Source organism: Festucalex cinctus, chromosome 3, assembly GCF_051991245.1.
Source record: "Festucalex cinctus isolate MCC-2025b chromosome 3, RoL_Fcin_1.0, whole genome shotgun sequence".
NCBI lineage: Eukaryota > Metazoa > Chordata > Actinopteri > Syngnathiformes > Syngnathidae > Festucalex > Festucalex cinctus.
The window spans coordinates 12,165,118-12,185,178 of record NC_135413.1 but is presented as its reverse complement, the minus strand read 5'-3'; the positions used below and the strand labels follow the sequence as shown (position 1 = coordinate 12,185,178).

The window sequence follows — 20,061 nt, the reverse complement described above, 5'->3', positions numbered from 1 at the left end:
AATTAATGGAAGCGTGGATGGTATATTTGGGTGCATGTCTGTGAGGAAACAATGTTCTAATTTTGGACTTGAGCTGAAAAGGTCTGGGCAATCTGCCATACACAAAAAGCTTTACCAAGCTTTTCTCCCTCTGCCTGTTGTTTGTTTCTTAGCAACAATGATCATGGGTCAATGTGACCCACTCTATTTTAGTCAAGAAATATAACACAACTCAAATTCTATTTTTGAATGATTTATTTAAAAAAGAAAATGAAGGCTAACTGTATGTATAAATTCGACCTGCAACATAGCACAAGTGTTAATGTTAGTGTTGTGTATTTCATGTGTGAGTATAACATGAACATGCATACAGCACCTCCTGATTGAAGTTGCAGTAGTAAACACCTAGTAGTAAACACAACCCACACATTTTTACTTGCGCTTGGAAACAGCGGTGGCTGTGTCACTAACCGATAATTGAACCCACGCTCTTATGTGATTTTTAGGGATGGGCGATTACCAATAATGCCTGGCCTTATTTCAAGATGCCGGTACTATAATCAGGAACTAGCAATTTGAGAAAAAATAAATAAATAAATCCATTAATTTCATGCAGTTTTAAGGAAAAATGCTATTTTGGGATATATGTTTTTCATATATTTTTTTAATGTCTCAAAAGTACAAGTGATATCGGTACTTGGTTAAGAGCTCGCACTGGTATTAGTGTTTAAAAAAAAAAAAAAAAAAAAAAAAAAAAAAAGTATCACAGTATATATTTGATTTCATAAAGAAGGGTGAATAATTTTGACCTTAATTACAATCTAAATAGTTGTTACAGCATATTTCATACTTCTGTAAAGAAATAAAAATAAAATCAAATTAACCTATGCATCCACCTGTTGTCATTCATACGAGGGCTAGTAAATCAACTGTGTTCAACTAAACAGGCCCTTGACTGGGTAAATTAACCGCACATGCGTGTTTTGTGAGCAGTTTATGTTCTTAGGTTGAGAAACCCGTCTTAATTCCTTTTCTCCATATCCCACATAAATCCAACTCCACATTTTCCCTCTGTCACCTCCCTGTCATGTCGCTCAGCCCAAGTCTAGTGGCAAGAGTCGGCCGCGGGTTGGCGCTGTTGCCCAACACTCTCCACGCGCTCGCGCTCCTCTCTCGGCCTCTCTCTCTCTCCCTCTCCCCGTCAAGCCCTGCCTGCCTCTCTGCCTCAGCCAACCCGGGCTGTGCCGAGCTGCTCCCTGCGGGATCAGAGCGCTCCCCCGCCGGGACCCTTCTCTCACATCCCCCTGCTGGGACGCGGCTACATTTCCAGCCAAGCACTGCCTGCCTTGGCTTTATTATGTGTGTCTGCGCCGTAGCCCCGCCAGCAGAGGCAGGCAGAGGAGGAGGAGGGAGACTGGTAGCCAGAGTCAGGACAAAGAAAAAGCAGGGAGACAGAGGCTAGCGAATATCTGGCTCTTATTAACACCACGGGGCACAGGGCTTTGGGAAATAATAACACGTTCGTAGTCAAATTCCTCACGCGAGGGGGATGGAGATGCGCCATGTCCGTGCCACCCGAGCACTACTAGTAAAGGGACGGAGCCCGCGCGAGGCTTTCCCGGAGGGCAAAGACCAACCCAACTAAAAACAAACCGTGGTAGTTACTTTGTCAGGGGACAAATTCCGTTCACCTATACACGTCAACACCCTCTGCGCTCGTCGCCTCTCATCCACCTGGACAAGAACGTTTCGCGCAAACGGACATTTCCGGACGCACTTTGACGGTATTTCCGAGTGGCGCGTTTAAGCAGAAGTTGTTTATTCTACAGGTTGCCTTCCTCTCCGTACGTTCCCCACGCTTGGTGTTCCCGACTCCACGCCTCTCTCGTTCGGCGTCGCCGGACCCACGCGGTTGTGTGTGTGTGTTTTTTCTCCCCCCCGACGCCGAAACAAGCGAGCGAAGGTGCCGCATTGCAACAGGCGAAGAAGCCGCGGCCGAGTGCGAGAGGAAGAGGGCGGTTGAACCTCGGCTGTGCCCGCCTGCATGGTGAGCTGAAAACACGGAACGGAGCAAAACAAACAGCAACAGCAGTCTAATTCAACCCGCGGCAGAGATGTCCAGACGGAAACAGGCCAAACCGCGTTCGGTTAAAGGTAAGAGAAATCATGTCTTGTACTTCTTGTTTGTAAGCCAGTGCGGCCAGAACCATCAATGATCTTTCGCTTGCCGCTTGACTTTTAGTCAAGCTCAGGTTGAACGTGAGGCCACAGGATAGAGAAAGTGCATTAATCACTCGCAATGGTTTTAAAATGAGCTTATCAATTGAAGATGGTGCACTTCTGGATGGCTCCCCTGACATCTCATTGAACCCCCATCCTCTAATCTGCTCTGCTGGAGTGTGTTTTCCTTGCTTGTTTTGCTACATGGACCTTTCTTGACCCCTACATATCAAACTGGACTCTACACATGCTGTCAGGCTTTGTTGTTTTCCATCATTTTGTGCCTCAGATGTGCTAAACAAGCGTTGACGCCTCTCATCTAAGATCTAAAGAATGTCAGTCTTCATCCTTGTTTTGCTACTTTTATCTCACTCCCTATGTTATTGTGATGTCCTCTGTGGTTGTGCGCGGACTGATTTATTATGGCGTTGATAGATGATTTTTCCATAAAGTTAAAAACAAATTATGATTAGTTTTTTCCACATAAATGTAGCGTTGAGTTAGATGAATAGCCCCCACTTTGTGTAATTACTGCAAGCCAGTATTCATTGTAGTTCATGGGTGAATGGGCATCATTCATGAGGGCATGTGGTGGCCTTGGCCTCCATGTTTCCTTTATGGGACTCAGATGGGCAACGGGACGGGCTGACCATGTGGCCAACACCCCCCTCCCCCATTTCCTTCTCCATATCGTCTGTCCCGCTCGGGCTATCTAGGAAGCTACTAGACCCGATACTACTTCAAACTAGTTTGACAGAGCTGTACGATCTAAGTGAGGATTTCTTGTCTTGTTTTATCTCGGGTTCATGTGTCAATATGCATATTCTGCATAAGGAGCACTGGTGTCATTTTCAATATTATGGGTTGCTTGTGCAGGAATTAAATGACAGAGGTTAGAAAGTACAAAGAAAACTGCTGTATGAGATCCCAACTTAAGCCACTGATGTCACCCACTAACCTTGGCAACCGAGTTTCAGTGTTTATTTGACACTCGTAGATTTACTAAAAGTGTCATGTTGTTGCTCGAGAAACATTAAGGTACCAGTAATCATAGTTAGAAATAGAATGAAAACAATAACAGACGTTTGGGGGACATTCGAAAACGTTCACCAAATTGCTCACAATTTTTGGCACATTTATTGTTGAATTTATTGTAATTAGAGCACATTTATTTAGGTCCTATATTTGAAGACATAAAACAAGGGCCGAATGTGTGTCTGCATGCAAAGAACCAGTAAACGTTTCAGTATATTTGTCAAATAGAATGTTTTAATGTGCTCAACAAGTGGTAAAGCTTTTTGAATTGGTGTGAATTGGCTACAGTTACGTTACATTTAACTTGTAGTTGGTCTGAGAAAAATCAATCTCTGATGTGAGCTGTGCATTTCCACATTTTGTTTTAACTTTGATGAACAGTGATCTAAGGCACTCAAAAGTCTAAACCAGTGCTGGTCAAACATTTTACACCAAGGACTAATTTAAAAAAACAAAACACCCCCCCCCCCCACACACACACACAAAACAGCTCTACAAGTACCATCATAATTACTAGAAACTAATAAAGTATTTAATGTTGTAAGTCAGTGAAACATGTAGTTTCAACATTAACACTTAAATAAATAAATGTTGAAATAGTAAATTAAAATGTATTGCACAGAAGTGAAATAAAAATTGTTCTTGAGTAAATGTTTAAAAATTGTCTAGTAATAAAAATATAAAGAGATTAAATGTTGAATGCAAATTATTCTACATAAAATTTAAATATAACTGTAATTGTATTTTTGTACCTCTTAAAAAACTCGAAAATTGCAAGCCCGGAACTATGGAATACCTATATTACAACCCACGTGTAAATAACAGCAGTGTTTGTTTGTTTATTTTGGTCAGATGGTGTCCCATTAACTTGTAACACTGTCAATGAAAGCTGTTAAGTCGTCTGACCTTTCTACTGAAAATGCTCAGTGCGTTGCTGCGCATATTGTCACACTGGTAGTGTGTTTCCTGGGAAATCACTGCAGGTCAGACTCAAAAGTTTTTAGTAGTAATTCTTAAAGTCAGGTAAATAATTAATTTTGTACTGTTCAGGACAATGTTGATATTTTCTTGTTTACATTTAATCTTTTGTATGCTTGGTCGATGCAATTATGTAGAAAATATTTAGCTAGCTACATAGCAAGTAGGAACTATTTTTCTGGAATTTTCTATATAAAAAAAAAAAGAAAAGATCTCCATAACAAATTGACAAAAAAATAAATAAATAAATCTGTGTAAAATCTGTGATGACCTTTAGAGCAAGAAATTTAAAGGTCATGGTCAGTTAGACATATCAACTTTGGTCTTATATCAGATATTGGTGGATATGTAAAACTGAAACTTGTCAGTTGATTGGTAAAGCGATTCCTCGAGTAGCAAACGCAACAGAAAGGTGATGAGGTACAGCATGTTGAGAAATAATCGAGTTATACTGGTTTACTTTAATTTGAGGTGTTATTTTGACCTGATTTCTTTTTTTCTATCAAATAAAAATGTTCCCCAAAAAGGAACATTTTTTTTCCAACACAAAAAACTCAATTTCTCCTGAACCCAGTGTCCAATTTTCAAAATGCTTTTTTTTTGTGGTCATTTTGTCAATTTGTCGTTTTGGTGAAATCTTGTCATGTTGTAAATTCCTAAATTATACCGTGTTGTAAATCACCCTGTCCTAGTTTAATTTTATCGTCTCCACAAACATAATATGACTTGTCACCTTCAAAATAATTTTCAATCCCCTTCACAACAGTAAAAAATATCATGCTTTTTTTTTTTTTTTTTTTTTTTTTAAGAGCTCAGAATTGTTCATTCGGTAGTCTTACCGATTCAACGTCTTGTCATCATTGCTCTTTTTTTTTTTCTTTTTTTTTTTTTTTCTTTTTTTTTGTGTATGTGTGCGTGCGTTTGCGTGCGTGCGTGCGTTTGCGTGCGTGCGTGCGTTTGCGTGTGTGCGTTTGCGTGCGTGCGCGTGCGTGCGTGTGCGTGCGTGCAAATACGTATAAATTTATACTCATTCATTCACCTAAAACCTTATAAATATCCCATTACCCTTCGCCTTAACCAGGTACTTCAGAATCTTGCCAGAGTCGTGAGGATTAAATGGTCAGGAGACCAGAGAAAAGGTCAGAAAAAAAAAGAAATAAAGAGAAAAGAAAGGTAAATCAAAGTGAAATCCAGCACCGACCAAACACTTCCTGTGATAAAATATCATGCTTATATCAGCTGTAGTAGTCGCTGTCGTAGGATTGCAGTTTCCCACAGATTTGAAATCTACTTGGGTGGGTGCACTCCGGGGTTGGTTTACAGTCCTGTTACTTGCGTCTCCTATAGCCTCAAGATCCACAAGTGAGTGACGGCAAACAAACGTTACGTTCGGTATATCTGGTCGCAGCACTTTTTTTTTTTTTTTTCAATATTTGTATTACATTTTCTTAAAAACTTCTGAGCCCGCTCAAGTATTAACATGGTGTGGGAAACATTGGATTGAGAACATGTACACTCTGTTGTGACGGTTATGCAAATAAGGAAGATTTGACTTTTGTATTCACACATGTTGCTCTTTCTTAACAACCAGCATGTGGCTGTTGTATATAGTGTTGTTGTTGCGCACCAATCATTTGCTTCGGACCAATGACTTTGTCCACCATGACTTTTGTCGCTGCCCTCCAAGCGTATGTTTCTGCTTGGGAGATCTGCATTCTCGTGCTCTTGTTTGCGTGTGTCGCAGACATAACTGTGACATGAAGGCAGTCTGATCACAGCAGCCGGGATAACCAGCTTAGCTTCAGTCAGGCAGCCAGGTGAAACGGAGCGAAGCAATGCTGAGGCCAAGGACCACCACCACCACCACTCTGTGTATGTCCACCTAAGGTGACGCAGGCCTTGTAGGCTCGCTTGCATAAGCCGATGTGTAGTCATGCAACCTGTGTATGTGTGCGTGCGTGTGTGTGTGTACATGCCTTTTGCTATCTCGCCTTCACACCTTGCCCTACTGACAGCTTGACAAGACCTGACGTTGGGGGATGTAGGGGGAGATTGAGTTGGAGGGGAACACAGGGGGTGAAGGGTAAAGGGGGGAGAGAGCTGTTTGGCGGTGAGCAACATTTACACAGAGCAGGTGAGTGGGCAAGCGTGAGGGAGCGTTGGAGGCCAGAGCGAGGTGAGCGTCGCCAGGGGATTATCGGTGTTTTCATGTTCTCCTGTCTTTCACCTGCTCACCCAACTCTGACTCGCCGGCTGCCTTACGGAGACACTGGCAAGCCAAAACAATCTGAGAGAAACACAAAAGTCCCACCTCATCCATCTCCTGCTTTAGTTTCCCACTGACTCGGTGATGTAGTGCTGGGCTTGACCACGAAATCACATTTTCAAGTGAGGAAATCGCGATCTCCCGGGTCATACTGTGATCTTACAATATCATTTGATTTCACTACTACTACTTTTTAGTTTACAGCTGCTTATATTGACACACCAAATTATGTTGCAACTGGGTATGAATAACTGATAACTGGACATGAACAATGATGCTGATTATGTTGATGACAGATTTGACTTCATATTTGTGAGCGTATTGATGGTCTTAATGGGCAAGATGTCTGTTGATTATGTGGATTGTTGATTAATCGTGCTATCAAGCATTTAACTTTCCTTTTACTTTCCCCCATCCCATTGAAAGCAGTTACATAAAATCGATTAATCTTCGCCATAGCCAATCAAGGATATCCCTTTAAAATGACATTTCTTTTTGGGCTGACAAGATTGCCGCCTGAATGTGTTGCTGCTGAAACAAAAACAAAAAAACAAAACAAAACAGAACTAATGATTTTCTTCTCTGTAGATAATCCATCAAGTTTTATTTCTGTATTTGCTAAACAATGAAGGTTGTCTTCTGTAAAATACTGTCAATAAAATGAATTAATGCATCCCACTAAGAAATTATTTTGTCCAACCGTCAAACAAATCACTTCAACCGTTGCGAAGAGAAGTCTTTATATTACTATCCGTCTGTATTTCACCTCTCTCTCGTCTTTAAAAAGATTAAGTCCTTATTAACAGTAGGGCACTCGGCTAATTGCAGTCTGTTAATTGAACATGGACAAATGGTGGTAGAAATGCATGATGGGATAAAGAGAAGAGGTGGGGTGAGGAGGAGGTAGTGAGCGAGAGAGCGAGCGCCGCTTCCGTCTTATCAAAATATTATTTCAGTGGATTAATCCCTTTTTAATGTGTGTCTTTAGTGAGGCGCGGCAGCGAAAAACCTCCTCCTCTGTCTGTTCGGCAAACCTCTCTATCCTATCTCTCTCTCTCTCTCCCCTCGCGCTCTCAGCTCTTAGCCCCTCGAGTCGCTCATGCATTATGTAGTGATGATTATTACTTAATTACACATTAATAAATCCGCTTCATTTGCAGGACATTAAACTGGAGTTGAGCACATATGACAGGGAGACGGCGGGCGGCAGTAGACGGGAGAGGGGGGTGAAACAGGGAGCACTTACTCTTGAGCGTCGGCTGGGTTTGTTTAGATTGTTGTTTATAGTCAGCCGGGTCGAATGAGCCTTTTGACCAGGAGAGCGAGAGCGAGCTACGCTAGCTCCTCCAGGCTAATGGCATCATTTCCACTCAATCTCCTCCTTTCAGCATCTTCCTGCTGTTTACACCCCATCTCATTTTCTCCTGCTCTGTGTGCACTGGGCATCATGTAAACAGATTTTTAGCTGAATTATTAAGAACTTTGCGCAGACCCTCTCCACAATCAAACTACTCGACGGCTTTTTGCAGTCATCTTGTGGACGCAGGTGTAGAGGTATCACTTATCACTTAAGTATGTTCTTCGCCATCCAACCTGTAAAATGAATTAAGATGTTGCAAAATTGAATCTCTGGATGTTATTTGAATGAAACAGAGACTCTGGGACAATAATTATTCATCACAGCGAGTTAAAGTTATTGTCAATTAAGTGTTCAAGACATTAAATTTAGTGGTGCCAAGCTGCCAAAAAAAGTTAAAATTAATTATGGTTGTGAAATGTCATTAAGTGACAATCCAGTTTAGGGCTTCGATAGTTATGAGACTCAGCTGACGTGTGCGTCAATATCCAGCTTGTGTGTCACTCTTCTTTTCCAACCTTTGCGCCTGTCCACACTGTTGGTGTATTCTATTGCACACGCTGACTAGGTTTTCCTTTTTTTTCTCTTTACTTCTATGGCCACATCTGGCTTTACCATTATTGTAGCTTTAATGTCATTTTTTGGCAGAGTACGCAGATTCTCACTTGCTCGTATAAAACTCAGTATCCTTGCACTGGTCACTATGTATTGCCGTAGGATCAGTATGACACCGGGAATATGGGGATCATAAGAAGTAGGGCTGAACAACTAATTAAATCCAAATTGACATTGCGATAGTAAAATGCAATTTTCATATCACAAGACAGAAGAATCTACATGCAATTGATACACATTTAAATGAATTGAGAGAAATACAAGAATGCATTACATATTTTTAAATGAATCGGTCAATTAGTTGGTAATCAACATTTTTTATTTTTTTTTTTCATGCCAAAAATCGACATCAACCTAAAAAATTCCACATTGGTCGGGTCCTAGTGGTCTATTTGCTATACAAAAGTATAGGACATGAAACATTACATGCAATAAACTTAACATGTTATACATTCTGTGCTAAAAAAATGAGAAAAGCCAACATTTAATTGTATTTCTATTTAACAGTTGCATTTGTGTCATGCCATTTAGTGAGATAGTGTGATACTTTCAACAAAATTGGCCATTGTACGCACAACAACGTGGAGCTGCTCCTGTGTAAAAGGTTGTATTGGCGTTGCATAAGGGCTCGTCGAACCATTAAATGGCTTTCTGAAAGCTTTGTTTGAAATTCTATTGACTTTGACTACTCAACGGGGAGTGGATTTGAGTTTTTATTTTTTTAATGGGACAAAACAAGCTAATATAATTGGTGATTGGTGGAACCCAGCGGCACTTTGCATTGAATATAATGGGACTCACGTTGATCTGTACTCAATTAGGACCAAATTATAGCACACTTGAAGGCTCTGAGTGGAACAGACCTGGGTTGATTTAGTTTTTTTCTTCTTCTCAACACATTTTTGACATGCCCCATTTGGAGTGCTGCAGGTGTAAATAATAAAATAACGGATACTTCTCCGGGTACTCCGGTCTCCTCCCACATTCCAAAGACATGCATGGCAGGTTAATTGGGCGCTCTGAATTGTCCCTAGATTTGCTTGTGAGTGTGGATGGTTGTTCATTTCTGTGTGCTCTGCGATTGGCTGGCAACCAGTTCAGGATGTACCCCGCCTACTGCCCAAAGCCAGCTGAGATAGGCTCCAGCACCCCCGTGAACTTTGTGAGGAATAAACGGTCAAGAAAATACATGGATGGATGGATGGACATATAAAGAATAGACAGCTTTGCTTAAAAATTATAACAATTGTAGCAATTATAGCAATTGTAGGGAGCTTCCAGGGTCATCAGCATGTGTTAAGCTGTATTTATTTATTTATTTATTTATTTATGTATTTATTTATGTATTTATTTATTTATTTATTTATTAATAAATAACAAGTGTTGAGAGTTCCCATCTTTTATAAATGCATAAATGAAAAGTTCCCTGTATCTCACTCAGTGACAAATGAAATATTTGTTTATTGATAGTCCAAGAGCAATTTAGGAATGGATACGTACGGATCATTGGCAGTGTAGTGTTTCCCATGGTTAACCTTCATGGAGCTGGCATGGAGTCGTTTACCACTCTGTGTCCCATTCAAAATGTCATTTAGATTTACTGATGACTATGCTGGGTTAGACTCCAGCCCCTCAGCAACCCTAAACAGGTTAGCAAATGGACGACGGGTAATGGATGTGTCAGGGCCATCCATGCTATCCGATGAGCTTGGAAAGGTTTTCGTTGTACGGCGTTTTTGCAAGTGTATTTGTATGCCAGCGTTAACTCATTATCAGTGGGTGACCTGGTGCGGTCGTGCATGCGTGCGTGTGCGTGCGTTTGTGTGTGAGGGGGGATAGCAGGCATCACGGGCCAGGACTGTGCCATTGTTGCAGCTTAGCTGACCTTGTTTATCTGCTGCTAACTCACTGGACCTTAACACCCACACCTCTGGAGACCCTGAACTACCCCCCGTAACTACACACGCAGACACACTGTCTCACAAATATGGCCGAGAAGACAAAGATGACACTGGGGTGACTATACATACACAAACAACTGTCAATTCAGACCTAGCTTGCCATCTGGCCACTGTGCGATGGTGCCACTGGAGTTCAGGGAATGAATCTTTAGTGCTCCAAAGTTTGATTACATTTCATCACCGTACAATTTAAATGCTCAGTTGTTCATCTCTTCACAGTTTCTGATTTGACACTATCTGGAAGGAGATTTTAAGACAATTAGTTAAATATGTGTGCTTTCAATTTATCAAGATAATGTTTTTGGACTCTCTCCCTTCCTCAATCCTCCCTCCTTTCTTTACACAGTCAATAGCAAGTCTCCATTGACTCCTTCCTCAAACCCCCTCGAATGATACTGGCTGTACATTAAACATTAGTGGTGGGGGCAATTACCAGCACCCCTCTTCACACATCCCCGTTTCATGTTATATTCTTTGGATTCCCTGCATTTTGTCTCCGTTTGACACCACCTCAAAGGTCTGCAATTTCTATGTCACATTTTTGTTCACTGTTGTATCTCTCTGACCACACATATTATTTGGTGGCCTCTTTCAATTTTCCACCATCACATCACATGGACACCAACCATAACCAGTGTGACACAGACCAGTGTGCATTGTCCTCAGAGTGTGGAGTTAAACAGCAAAAGATGATTGTTGTGTTCTTTTTTTTATTGGACACTTTGACCGGCCTTTGTAGAGCGACTCACTAAAGAGCTACCATTGCCTCTTTTTAGTGTTGGACTCTTTAGTTGGTTTTTCTAAGTCCTTTCCTTTCACGTTCCAGTCAAAAGGCAAGTGGTCCCCGCTGTGAGCCATACAATGGAATGAGTGGGGGCGACAGCGAATGAGAGCGTGAAAGCAACAGTGACAGCTGATGGGGAAAAAAAAAAAAAAAAAAAAACAGAATAGAAGTGGTGGGAGAGAAAATAAGACATTTCAATGTTTCAATTCAGTGCAACGTCATTTTGTGAGATCTTTTTGTTTCTTAGCACCAAGCACAATTCACACATTCTCTATCCATTAATCTCAACTTTATTGTGGGATGCACCAAAATCAAGGTACAAGCCAGGAAGGGTACTCTGGATGAATAATTTATGAAATGATCACTTATGAATTACTTTGTAAATTATTTGTAAATACTTAATAAACTTTTCAAAAGTCATTAGGCATGAACAGAAACAACATCCAGTTTGCCAAACAGTGAGCTTACATTTTGCTCTACTTCCTTTCTCCATTAGCTTGTCTTAAAGGCAATGAAATGTTTTTGACATTACAATTAGACTTTCAATTGCTTATAAATTTCTTTGGCCATATTGAAAATGGGAAAAAAAAGTAGGAAAAAATTTACTAAAACTATATAATTATTATTATTATTATTATTATTATTATTATTATTATTATTATTATTTTGAGTATTTTGGTTAAAAAGCATTTTCCATCAGTAAAGTATATGAAACAACTAATAACAGTGTTGATGAGCCAAATCATTGACTAAGTCATTGTTTTTCATATGCTTTACTTGTATAACTTAATTTTGGCCAAATTACATATTTAATTAAAATTGGTTATCTCAATTTTTCCCTTGGAAAATGTCTTTAAGTAATATTTTTACTTTATTCTTTGAGGTTTTTTTCTTTTTGTTTAGTTTTTTTTGTTTTTGTTTTTTTACAAGATGTTCCTAATACCTCTGAATATGTTTAAATGGCAGTACTCATCATCTTACATAATGAGACAATTTATTAATGGTATAAGTAAACTTGCCAAATAGTGAGCCTGCACAATAGCTGCTGTGAGTTATTCATAGCTATTTATTCTGTATTTATTTGACCTATTTCTAAACTGTTCAGGAGTGCCCATAATGCTCCGAGGATACACATTGTGTAGATTTTCTTTGTTAATCCCAATAGAATCCGGAGTAGTGAGCTAATCTGCCCGCCAGCCCTGCGAAATGACACAAATCCGTTTATTTGCCGTTTCCTCTCTGTCTGGTTCTGCGAGTGTGTCTCTGTCGCTCTCCTCCTAATCAAGTTTGTATCAAGCTAAATAATGCCTAAGCGTGAAATTGGTGTCTTCAGTCAGGAAGCGCTCCCCAGCCTGTACTACATGAGAAGGCAATTATGAAGCCCTCCCCACCCTCCACACTCCAGCTTGTTCTCCCCATCTTCGTTGCATGTGATCTGCTTCTGCTCTTCCTCACCAGCCTGTGTTCATGTTTGCACTGAGTCTTACCAATGTTGAACTTGGTGCCGTGTTGGTACCGAGTGCAAGCTGCTGGGGAAGCTTTTAGTTATTTCTCCAGTTATTTCTGGAGTACCTCCCCAGAGCAGAGGTACTCTAGAGGAATGTTTCCCTCTCCTCCCTATGGCCACTCTTTGTCTAACACTTCTTATCTTTTCTCCTCCTTCTCTCACTCGTACACACACACACATAAATAATAATTATTATTAATTAATTATTAATAAATCTAAGTGGGATGCCAAGGGTTATACCGCACAAAGACAAGAGCACACAAACATTCCTCTTGTCGCTCTGTCTTCTACTATTGACTCGATGTGCAACATCTCTGACAGCAAAAAAACAAAATGTCAGATCAGAGAGGCACTTTAATCTCACGCTGTGTTGTTTGGCCCATGAACATCAACTCTGTGCTTGCTGTTCTGTGTGATGCTTACTTTTTTCAAAGGAGCTTTTGTGCTCCTGTATTGTTACCAGTAATGTGTTTTGTCTGCAGAATAAAATATGTGTTTTTAGCAAATTTGTAATAAACAATGTGGAAGTCGGATCAGGGTGAGGGATTCTTCTGACAATACTGGAGAAGTTGCATAGCAACTCAAGCTGCATAGAACAGCATGATGTAAAACCACAATGACCTCATATACAGTTAGAATCCAACACAGCAAAGTACAAAAGGCAAAAAGCATGAAGATTTTATTACTGAAGAAAGTCAAAAGTCAGTCGGTATGTTAAGGACAAGAACAGATAGAAGAGGGAAACCAGACAAGAGTAGAAAAAATATGGATGGTGCAACGAAGCTTGTCCGTCAGGCTTTGTGGTGATGTTGCTTCCCTTCCATCCGTCTAAGCCCTCTGCACCCTTTGTCCCTTTGCACACACACACTAGCAAACAAAAGCACACAAACACAAACAGTCCCAAACCTCAAACTGGTCTGGCGCTCTGGATGTGCATGCATGGTTTTGTATTTTAAGGCTATTTTGTTCCAACTGCAGGCAGACACAGAGAGCGGTTTTAGTGCTGATAAAAGTATTTGGTTAATCAGCTTCTGGCCCTGTCCCCCGACTAGCGGGCCTTGTGTGTGCATGTGTGTGTTTGACACAGGCAGTTGAAGTTGGGGAGGCTCCCGGGGGTCGCGAGCTGGGGATAAAGATTGGCATCAATTCTCTGCCAATAGTGTCATAAAGTCGTTCCAGCGGGACGGGAAGGGCAGCCAATGAGAGGGTCCTCGTGGAACTGGTGCGGCATGGCAGGTTGGGGATGGGGAGGTGAGGAGCGGTAAGTAGGTTGGAGAGGGGAGGCAGTAGAGCACACAGTTGAGGGAAGAGAGGAAAGTGTCTGGGATGAGAAGGAGACAGTCAGAAAAGATTGAGAGACTGAAAGAGTGAGAGAGCGAGGGAGTCGGATGACAATTACCCTCTTGACTTCTGTCCAGCACCAGTTGTCAATCACCTGCCTCTCATGGGGAAAAAGCAGCTTATCATTGGCTGCACTGACCCACATTCCGCCCCTCTGGGCCTCCTGGCCGGTGCATGATTGGCCGCTGTGACCCGTTCATCAACTAGATCTGGGAACACCAAAGCCTTGGGCTGCCTTGGGAATAAGTGGCCCTGATACAGTGTGTGTGGGAGTGTGCGCACGCACGTGTTGTTTTGGAAGAAAAAAAAAAAGACAAAAGCTTTTCTTGTTGAGGATGTAACTGCAATCGTGGGGCAAGGCACAGACAAAGACGACGGATCAAGAGGGAATGTTGAGGGATGTGTGGAAGACGTGTGCTAATGGTACAAAAATTGGATGATGGAATAAGACGGAGCATGACAGCAAGCAGTGGTCAGGGAACACCAATGAGTGTAGAGACAATCGTGGAGACTGAGCAAGCAGAGGCAGACTAAAGATGGAGAGTGAGGGAGGGGGCAACAGAGGAATTTATTTTAGGTCTGAATTAAGAGCACATTGAGAGAACAGACATATCAGATACTCACTTTATACTGTGTTGTGTTTGCCATCTGTAGGGTTGCATGATGCCATCTGTAGGGTTGAACAATTAATCAAATTCAAATCAACATTGCAATGTAGGAGAATACAATTTTCAAACAGCGAGGGCTGCAATTTGGGGAAAAAAAAAACTCGGGATGTACGATATTGCTAATTTGAACTGATGCGATACACCAATAATTTAGAAAGTGCCGATGTCGATAACCGATAAGTAAGCCGATAATTGTTTGCAAATTGAACTTGAATAAAAATATACTTTCGAGTCCTACTATAAGTCTAACGTACAAATACATTGAAACATTTTGTAAAGCACCATGAAGCTTAATTTGATTAATATCTCTGCTTTCAAAGACAACCAGTAACTCATTTGGAGTTTGCCAAAACAAAACAGTCATGTTTTAAAAATGCAACAACAAAGTGCAAAGGTAACATTTTGGGCAGACACAGTAAAGAAAGCCCACACTGGCGACTGCCATGTCACCATGATGCATCCTCTGTGAACACGAGGTCGCGCACATTATGACATCACAAATATGCGACAATAGGAGAGGGGAGGGGTTGAGGAATTGGGCACAACTTGAGCCACAACAGCAAGTCTATTATAATTGGCGGATTTCTTTAATATCTTGTTTATCTGTGTGACGTCAAATTGGTCGATAATTGGCAATTATTATCGGCGGATTTCTTTATTATCTGGTTTATCTATTTGACATCGAAATGGTCGATAATTGCCGATAATTATCGGCCACCGATATTATCATGCATCCCTAAAACAACGGATTCATTTCCATTGGTTGTCGTGCTTATATCATATAAGCCATTTAAATGTTAAACATAACAACATGGAAAGACTTTTGTCAAATATTGGGTGTCGACAAAGCGGCAGCAGCAACCTGCACTGTGTGTGTAGAAACTGTTTATTGTGACCTATTTTATTCATAAATGTAAATGTGTTCTGCCTAGAATCTCTGTTTCAATTGTATTTCATAAACCCTAAATGCATGGATACTGACTCGTTTTTCCTACATATGGAATCTACACGATCTTTAGGCTTTCCACAATTGCACGTACACACACGCACACACACGCACAAATGTTCTCCACGACACCCCAAAGGTGTGTGCAAGGTTCACACTAACGGTGTGTGTCTCAGAGGAGGATGTGGAAATCTAAATAAAGATTTGTGTGCTTGGCTAATGAAACACACTGGATTCCCCGCAGCCTCATCAAGAAATAGTCGTTTTTATTAGCTGAAGAGCTTCCAGTACTTTTAGGTTCACCACCTATACTTTTCAAAATAATATAAAGTAAAGTAGCATGCCAACAGAGTAATCAGGCCACAAAAAGTAAACTGCAATAGAAAAAAAGTTAGATTGTGCAGGGTATTCTCCCACCCCACATTCAGTTTTTCATGGTATATCATCTGTGATGATTTGTTCATGTGTATGGAGCATGTGCAGGTGCAGCGATGCTCATGTTTCAGTCTGTAGGTAATATAGTGCTTCACCTTTTTGTACCTCATCACATTGTCTTTGAAAAAATTATTTATACTGTCATTCTCAAAGGCCAGTGGGAGAACCGGTAAACTTTAGCACAGGATATCTGGCAACTCATATGTCGGGGCCAGACTTCAACAAGGCAGGCACACCTTTGTTTTTAATCTAAAAGGAACCCTTCACTGATTTATAACTTCTTGTTTTGATTTTCTTGTGAGGATTCCGTGGGGCCAACGGGGAGCTGACAAACATAGCAAGTGAGCGAAATGTATAAAAAAAAAAAAGTTCCACGGGTTGGAGAAAAAGGGAGATCAGAGGTGAGAAATGAAGAATCACGTGTTGGGGCGCGGGGGTGCACAGGAAACTCCATTGTGTGCTGGCTTCAGCCATTTCCTGTTTGTGTGCCAGCTGTACTTCCCTCCTTCCTGTTGTACCCAGGAAGTCGCTGTCACATTCCAGCTCTGATCCGACTTCTGAGTGTGTCAAATATGTCTCCAGACATTGTCATCCCAGCATTCCTTTTCTGCTGTCTTTTTATAAAGAAGGTAACTTGTTCCTTTGTTCAAGCAAACGCTAATGTTGTAATCAGGGTTTTTAATTTTTTCACTCAAAACCTACTTCTTATTCTCCCCAAGTGAAGTTCATTTGGTCACTTCGAAACATGGAGGTTTTGTTTGTGATGGCCAACCACATCCTCTCAACTGTCAAATGATCCAATAAGGTGAAACCTTCAACTTGGTTTAGATGTTTTGATCATACGTGTTTTGTGGATTATTCGCTATATTGCTGGATTTCGGGGTGATTATGTTTCCATATGGACTGTTACTGCCAAACAATAAGTCAGTCAGGAGGAAAGAACAAAAGTGACAATGTTCAAAGTTTGAGATAATTTCACACAACCAGCTTGAGGTACACAACTGGCGTGTCTACGGTAACACAAACACTGTTAGCTAATTTAACATAGCCTACCATATACGATATCTAGTATAGAGGAAGGATAGACATAACCCCCAGTGCACTTTTGATCGCTTTATTGGACAAATGTACTAAGCACAAGCACATTGATGACATGCTGACGGCCTCACCTGTCGTGTGTCGAGTGGCTAACGGTCAGAGGTGGGTAGAGTAGCCAAAAATTGTACTCAAGTAAGAGTAGCGTTACTTCAAAATAATATTACTCAAGTAAAAGTAAAAAATAGTCATTAAAAAAAATACTCAAGTAGAAGTAAGAAAGTATTTGCTAAAAAGAATACTCAAGTACTGAGTAAACTGCTTGAACAATGCCTGATTTATTTTTTAAAAACAATGTAATCAGACAGACAAAAACATTCATTCTGTTGGGGTGAACCCTCTGTTGACACAAAAAATATCAGGCTATGAGTTTTCAGGCGAGTAAGCCATCGAAATCACACATTCAGTTCAATTTACAAAGTTAAATTAAGTTAGCTATATTAGAGTAGGATTTCTGATGATTAATGTATTAAATCTGAGTGTACACCTGAAAATATTGTGGTCACTAAATCTCTGTAAATATCAGCAAAGTAATTAGAAACTTGGACCTTTTTAGCCTAAATCTTTTTTGTTTACCTATGCTGTTGCTACATTGAATAAGAATGACTCAACGTTGATACGTTTTTTTTTTTTTTTTTTTAACCAGGTTTTGGCATTACATGGAGTCGAGTGTTTATCTGTTCCCAAAACTTCTTTACAGTTAATAATTTGTGACACTTAGTGGCTACCGCCAATTCATGCCTCTACATAACATGTATCGTGATCTGTTTCGTTTATGGCAACAGTAAACAAAGTGTTTGCAAAAGAGTCTATGTGTAAAGGTCCTTTTCAACACTTAAGACAAATACCTGCCTAAATACAGCAAAAAGGGAATTTAGGTCAAACTTACCGCGGCATGTTAACTCCGGTTCGATGTGGAATTTTTATATACCAAAATGTCCGTTTGTTTCGGCAGACACGTACGCTTATTATATGAGGCCATAGGTGATCGGCTTCGTCCTCTCCTGCTGCTATGTTCCGAACGCCGCCTGTGGTCATGTGACTGCATTGTTACGTCTGATTGGTAGAATGTTAAGGGAAGGAGTCATGTGATTATTGTTGCTACGTCTGATTGGTGAAACGCAGTCATGTGGCAGAACCGCTGTTGGCTCTCTAGTAAAGATAATGAAAAAAGGAGAAAAAGTAACGACTTTAGTGTGGCCAAATATAGTGGAGTAAGAGTAGCGATCCTTCTTCACACATCTACTCAAGTAAAAGTAAAAAGTATTGTGTGGTAAAACTACTCTTAGAAGTACTTTTTTTTTTTTTTTTTTTTAAAGTTACTCAAGTACATGTAACGGAGTAAATGTAACTCGTTACTACCCACCTCTGCAAACGGTGTATCCAGTTAACAGCCAGCCAACTTGTCATTCTCATTCATTGACGTAATCTCTAAACACGGCATTCTGATTCACTGCATTACACTGCATAACAAAATCCACCCGTTTTTATCCATCTCAGGGGGCAGCCATTTTGTCACTTGCTGTCGACTGAAAATATGAATCATAGTTGCTCAGGGCTCAGGTAACGGCCAATCACAGCTCATTTTCTGAGTTTGGTCATGTGACGTTTACAAGTTCCACAGTGATTGGTTGACACCTGAGCAACTTTGATGTCATTTTAAGCTGATAGCAAGTCAAAATATTAGTCATAATATCATGCTTAGACTAGTGGGGCTGCATAGAATATATTATTGTATATATACTTTTGTGTGATTAAGGGCTATACAAACTTAACTTGACTATTGTAAAGAAAAGTTTGGGTTCATTTCCTCTTACGCCTGTGATGGTGTGTTGTTTTTGATACATCAAAAATGTTTCTCATTTGAACAAATTGTGTTAATTAGAATGTTGTGTTTCGACTAGAGGGAGCGCATTGCAATTTTTGGGTTGACTTCCCCTTGAACAGTATGTAGAAGGAACTGAACGAGTGGGAAACACACCAAGTTTACAAACCCATCAACTGAGGTGAACCAGAGAAAGCAACCTGACACAACTGAATCTACAATTGTAGGGAAAGGCAAAGCACAATTAACTGTTATTAATATGTTGTGGTGCTGCCGTTTTAAATTGAGTCTTGGTTCTGGCCCCACTAGCACAATCTTCAGTGCCCTCTAGTTCATGAACGCATTAGTCTCAACACTCACAACACACATTTTGTGTTTCTCTGCCTAACTTCTAATTTCCTTCTCAGCAGTGGAAGAAGGAGAATCTTCAGAGTGTGGAGGGACCTGGGATGAATCGACTGTCCAGCCAGGTCGGTGTTTACAAACACGCACGTGTTCACTTTCATGCATGCAAGCACATTCCTGAGGCGCACAGATGTAGATCCCTCTCCCACAAACACAGTGACCGACACTCCATTTGTAATTTCAATTCCATATGGTTTATAAAGGCCTTCTCCATGGGATACTGTGGGAGCGAGAGGGGCTGAGAGATGAAGTGAGCATAGGAGGGATTAGAATGGAGGGACTGTTGAAACTACTTAGAAGGATAAAAAAAAAAAAAAAAAAGCAAAGTAGAGAATTGAGGAGATTTGAAAGAAGCATAGCATGATGTGGAAATAGACTACGAACTTGCTGGTCTCTGGTGTAAGACTGAATGGAAAGAGATATGACAAAGGGGACATGGCGAGCAAGACAGGCGAGATTTGTGGGCTCTTTCACTGCTCTCTGTTGTACGGTGATATCCTGGGAGGAAGTCGGAGAGATGGTCGGCTTTTTATTGTCTCTTTTGTCAGACTGGATTTAGTTTTTCCTCGTCTTCTAACTGGCTAAGTTGCTCTAAACCGCTTCCCATATATGCTATACGGTATTATGTTTCAATATTTACATTC

The 20,061-nt window shown here is 40.7% G+C and overlaps 1 protein-coding gene across 3 annotated transcripts in view; it reads left to right on the top strand.

Annotated features, from left to right (window-relative positions):
- Positions 1-1,174: 1,174 nt before the first annotated feature.
- The window catches only part of znf423 (zinc finger protein 423), a 195,778-nt gene continuing 176,891 nt past the window's right edge, over positions 1,175-20,061 (top strand). The window contains exons 1-2 of one of the 3 annotated variants that reach the window (XM_077515846.1): positions 1,175-2,133; positions 19,423-19,482. In XM_077515846.1, coding sequence (XP_077371972.1) covers positions 2,094-2,133; positions 19,423-19,482 — 100 coding nt within the window. In that variant the 5' untranslated portion in view covers positions 1,175-2,093. Of the gene's footprint in view, positions 2,134-19,419; positions 19,483-20,061 lie in introns of all 3 variants that reach the window. The other 2 variants (XM_077515845.1, XM_077515847.1) reach the window with 2 other exon arrangements.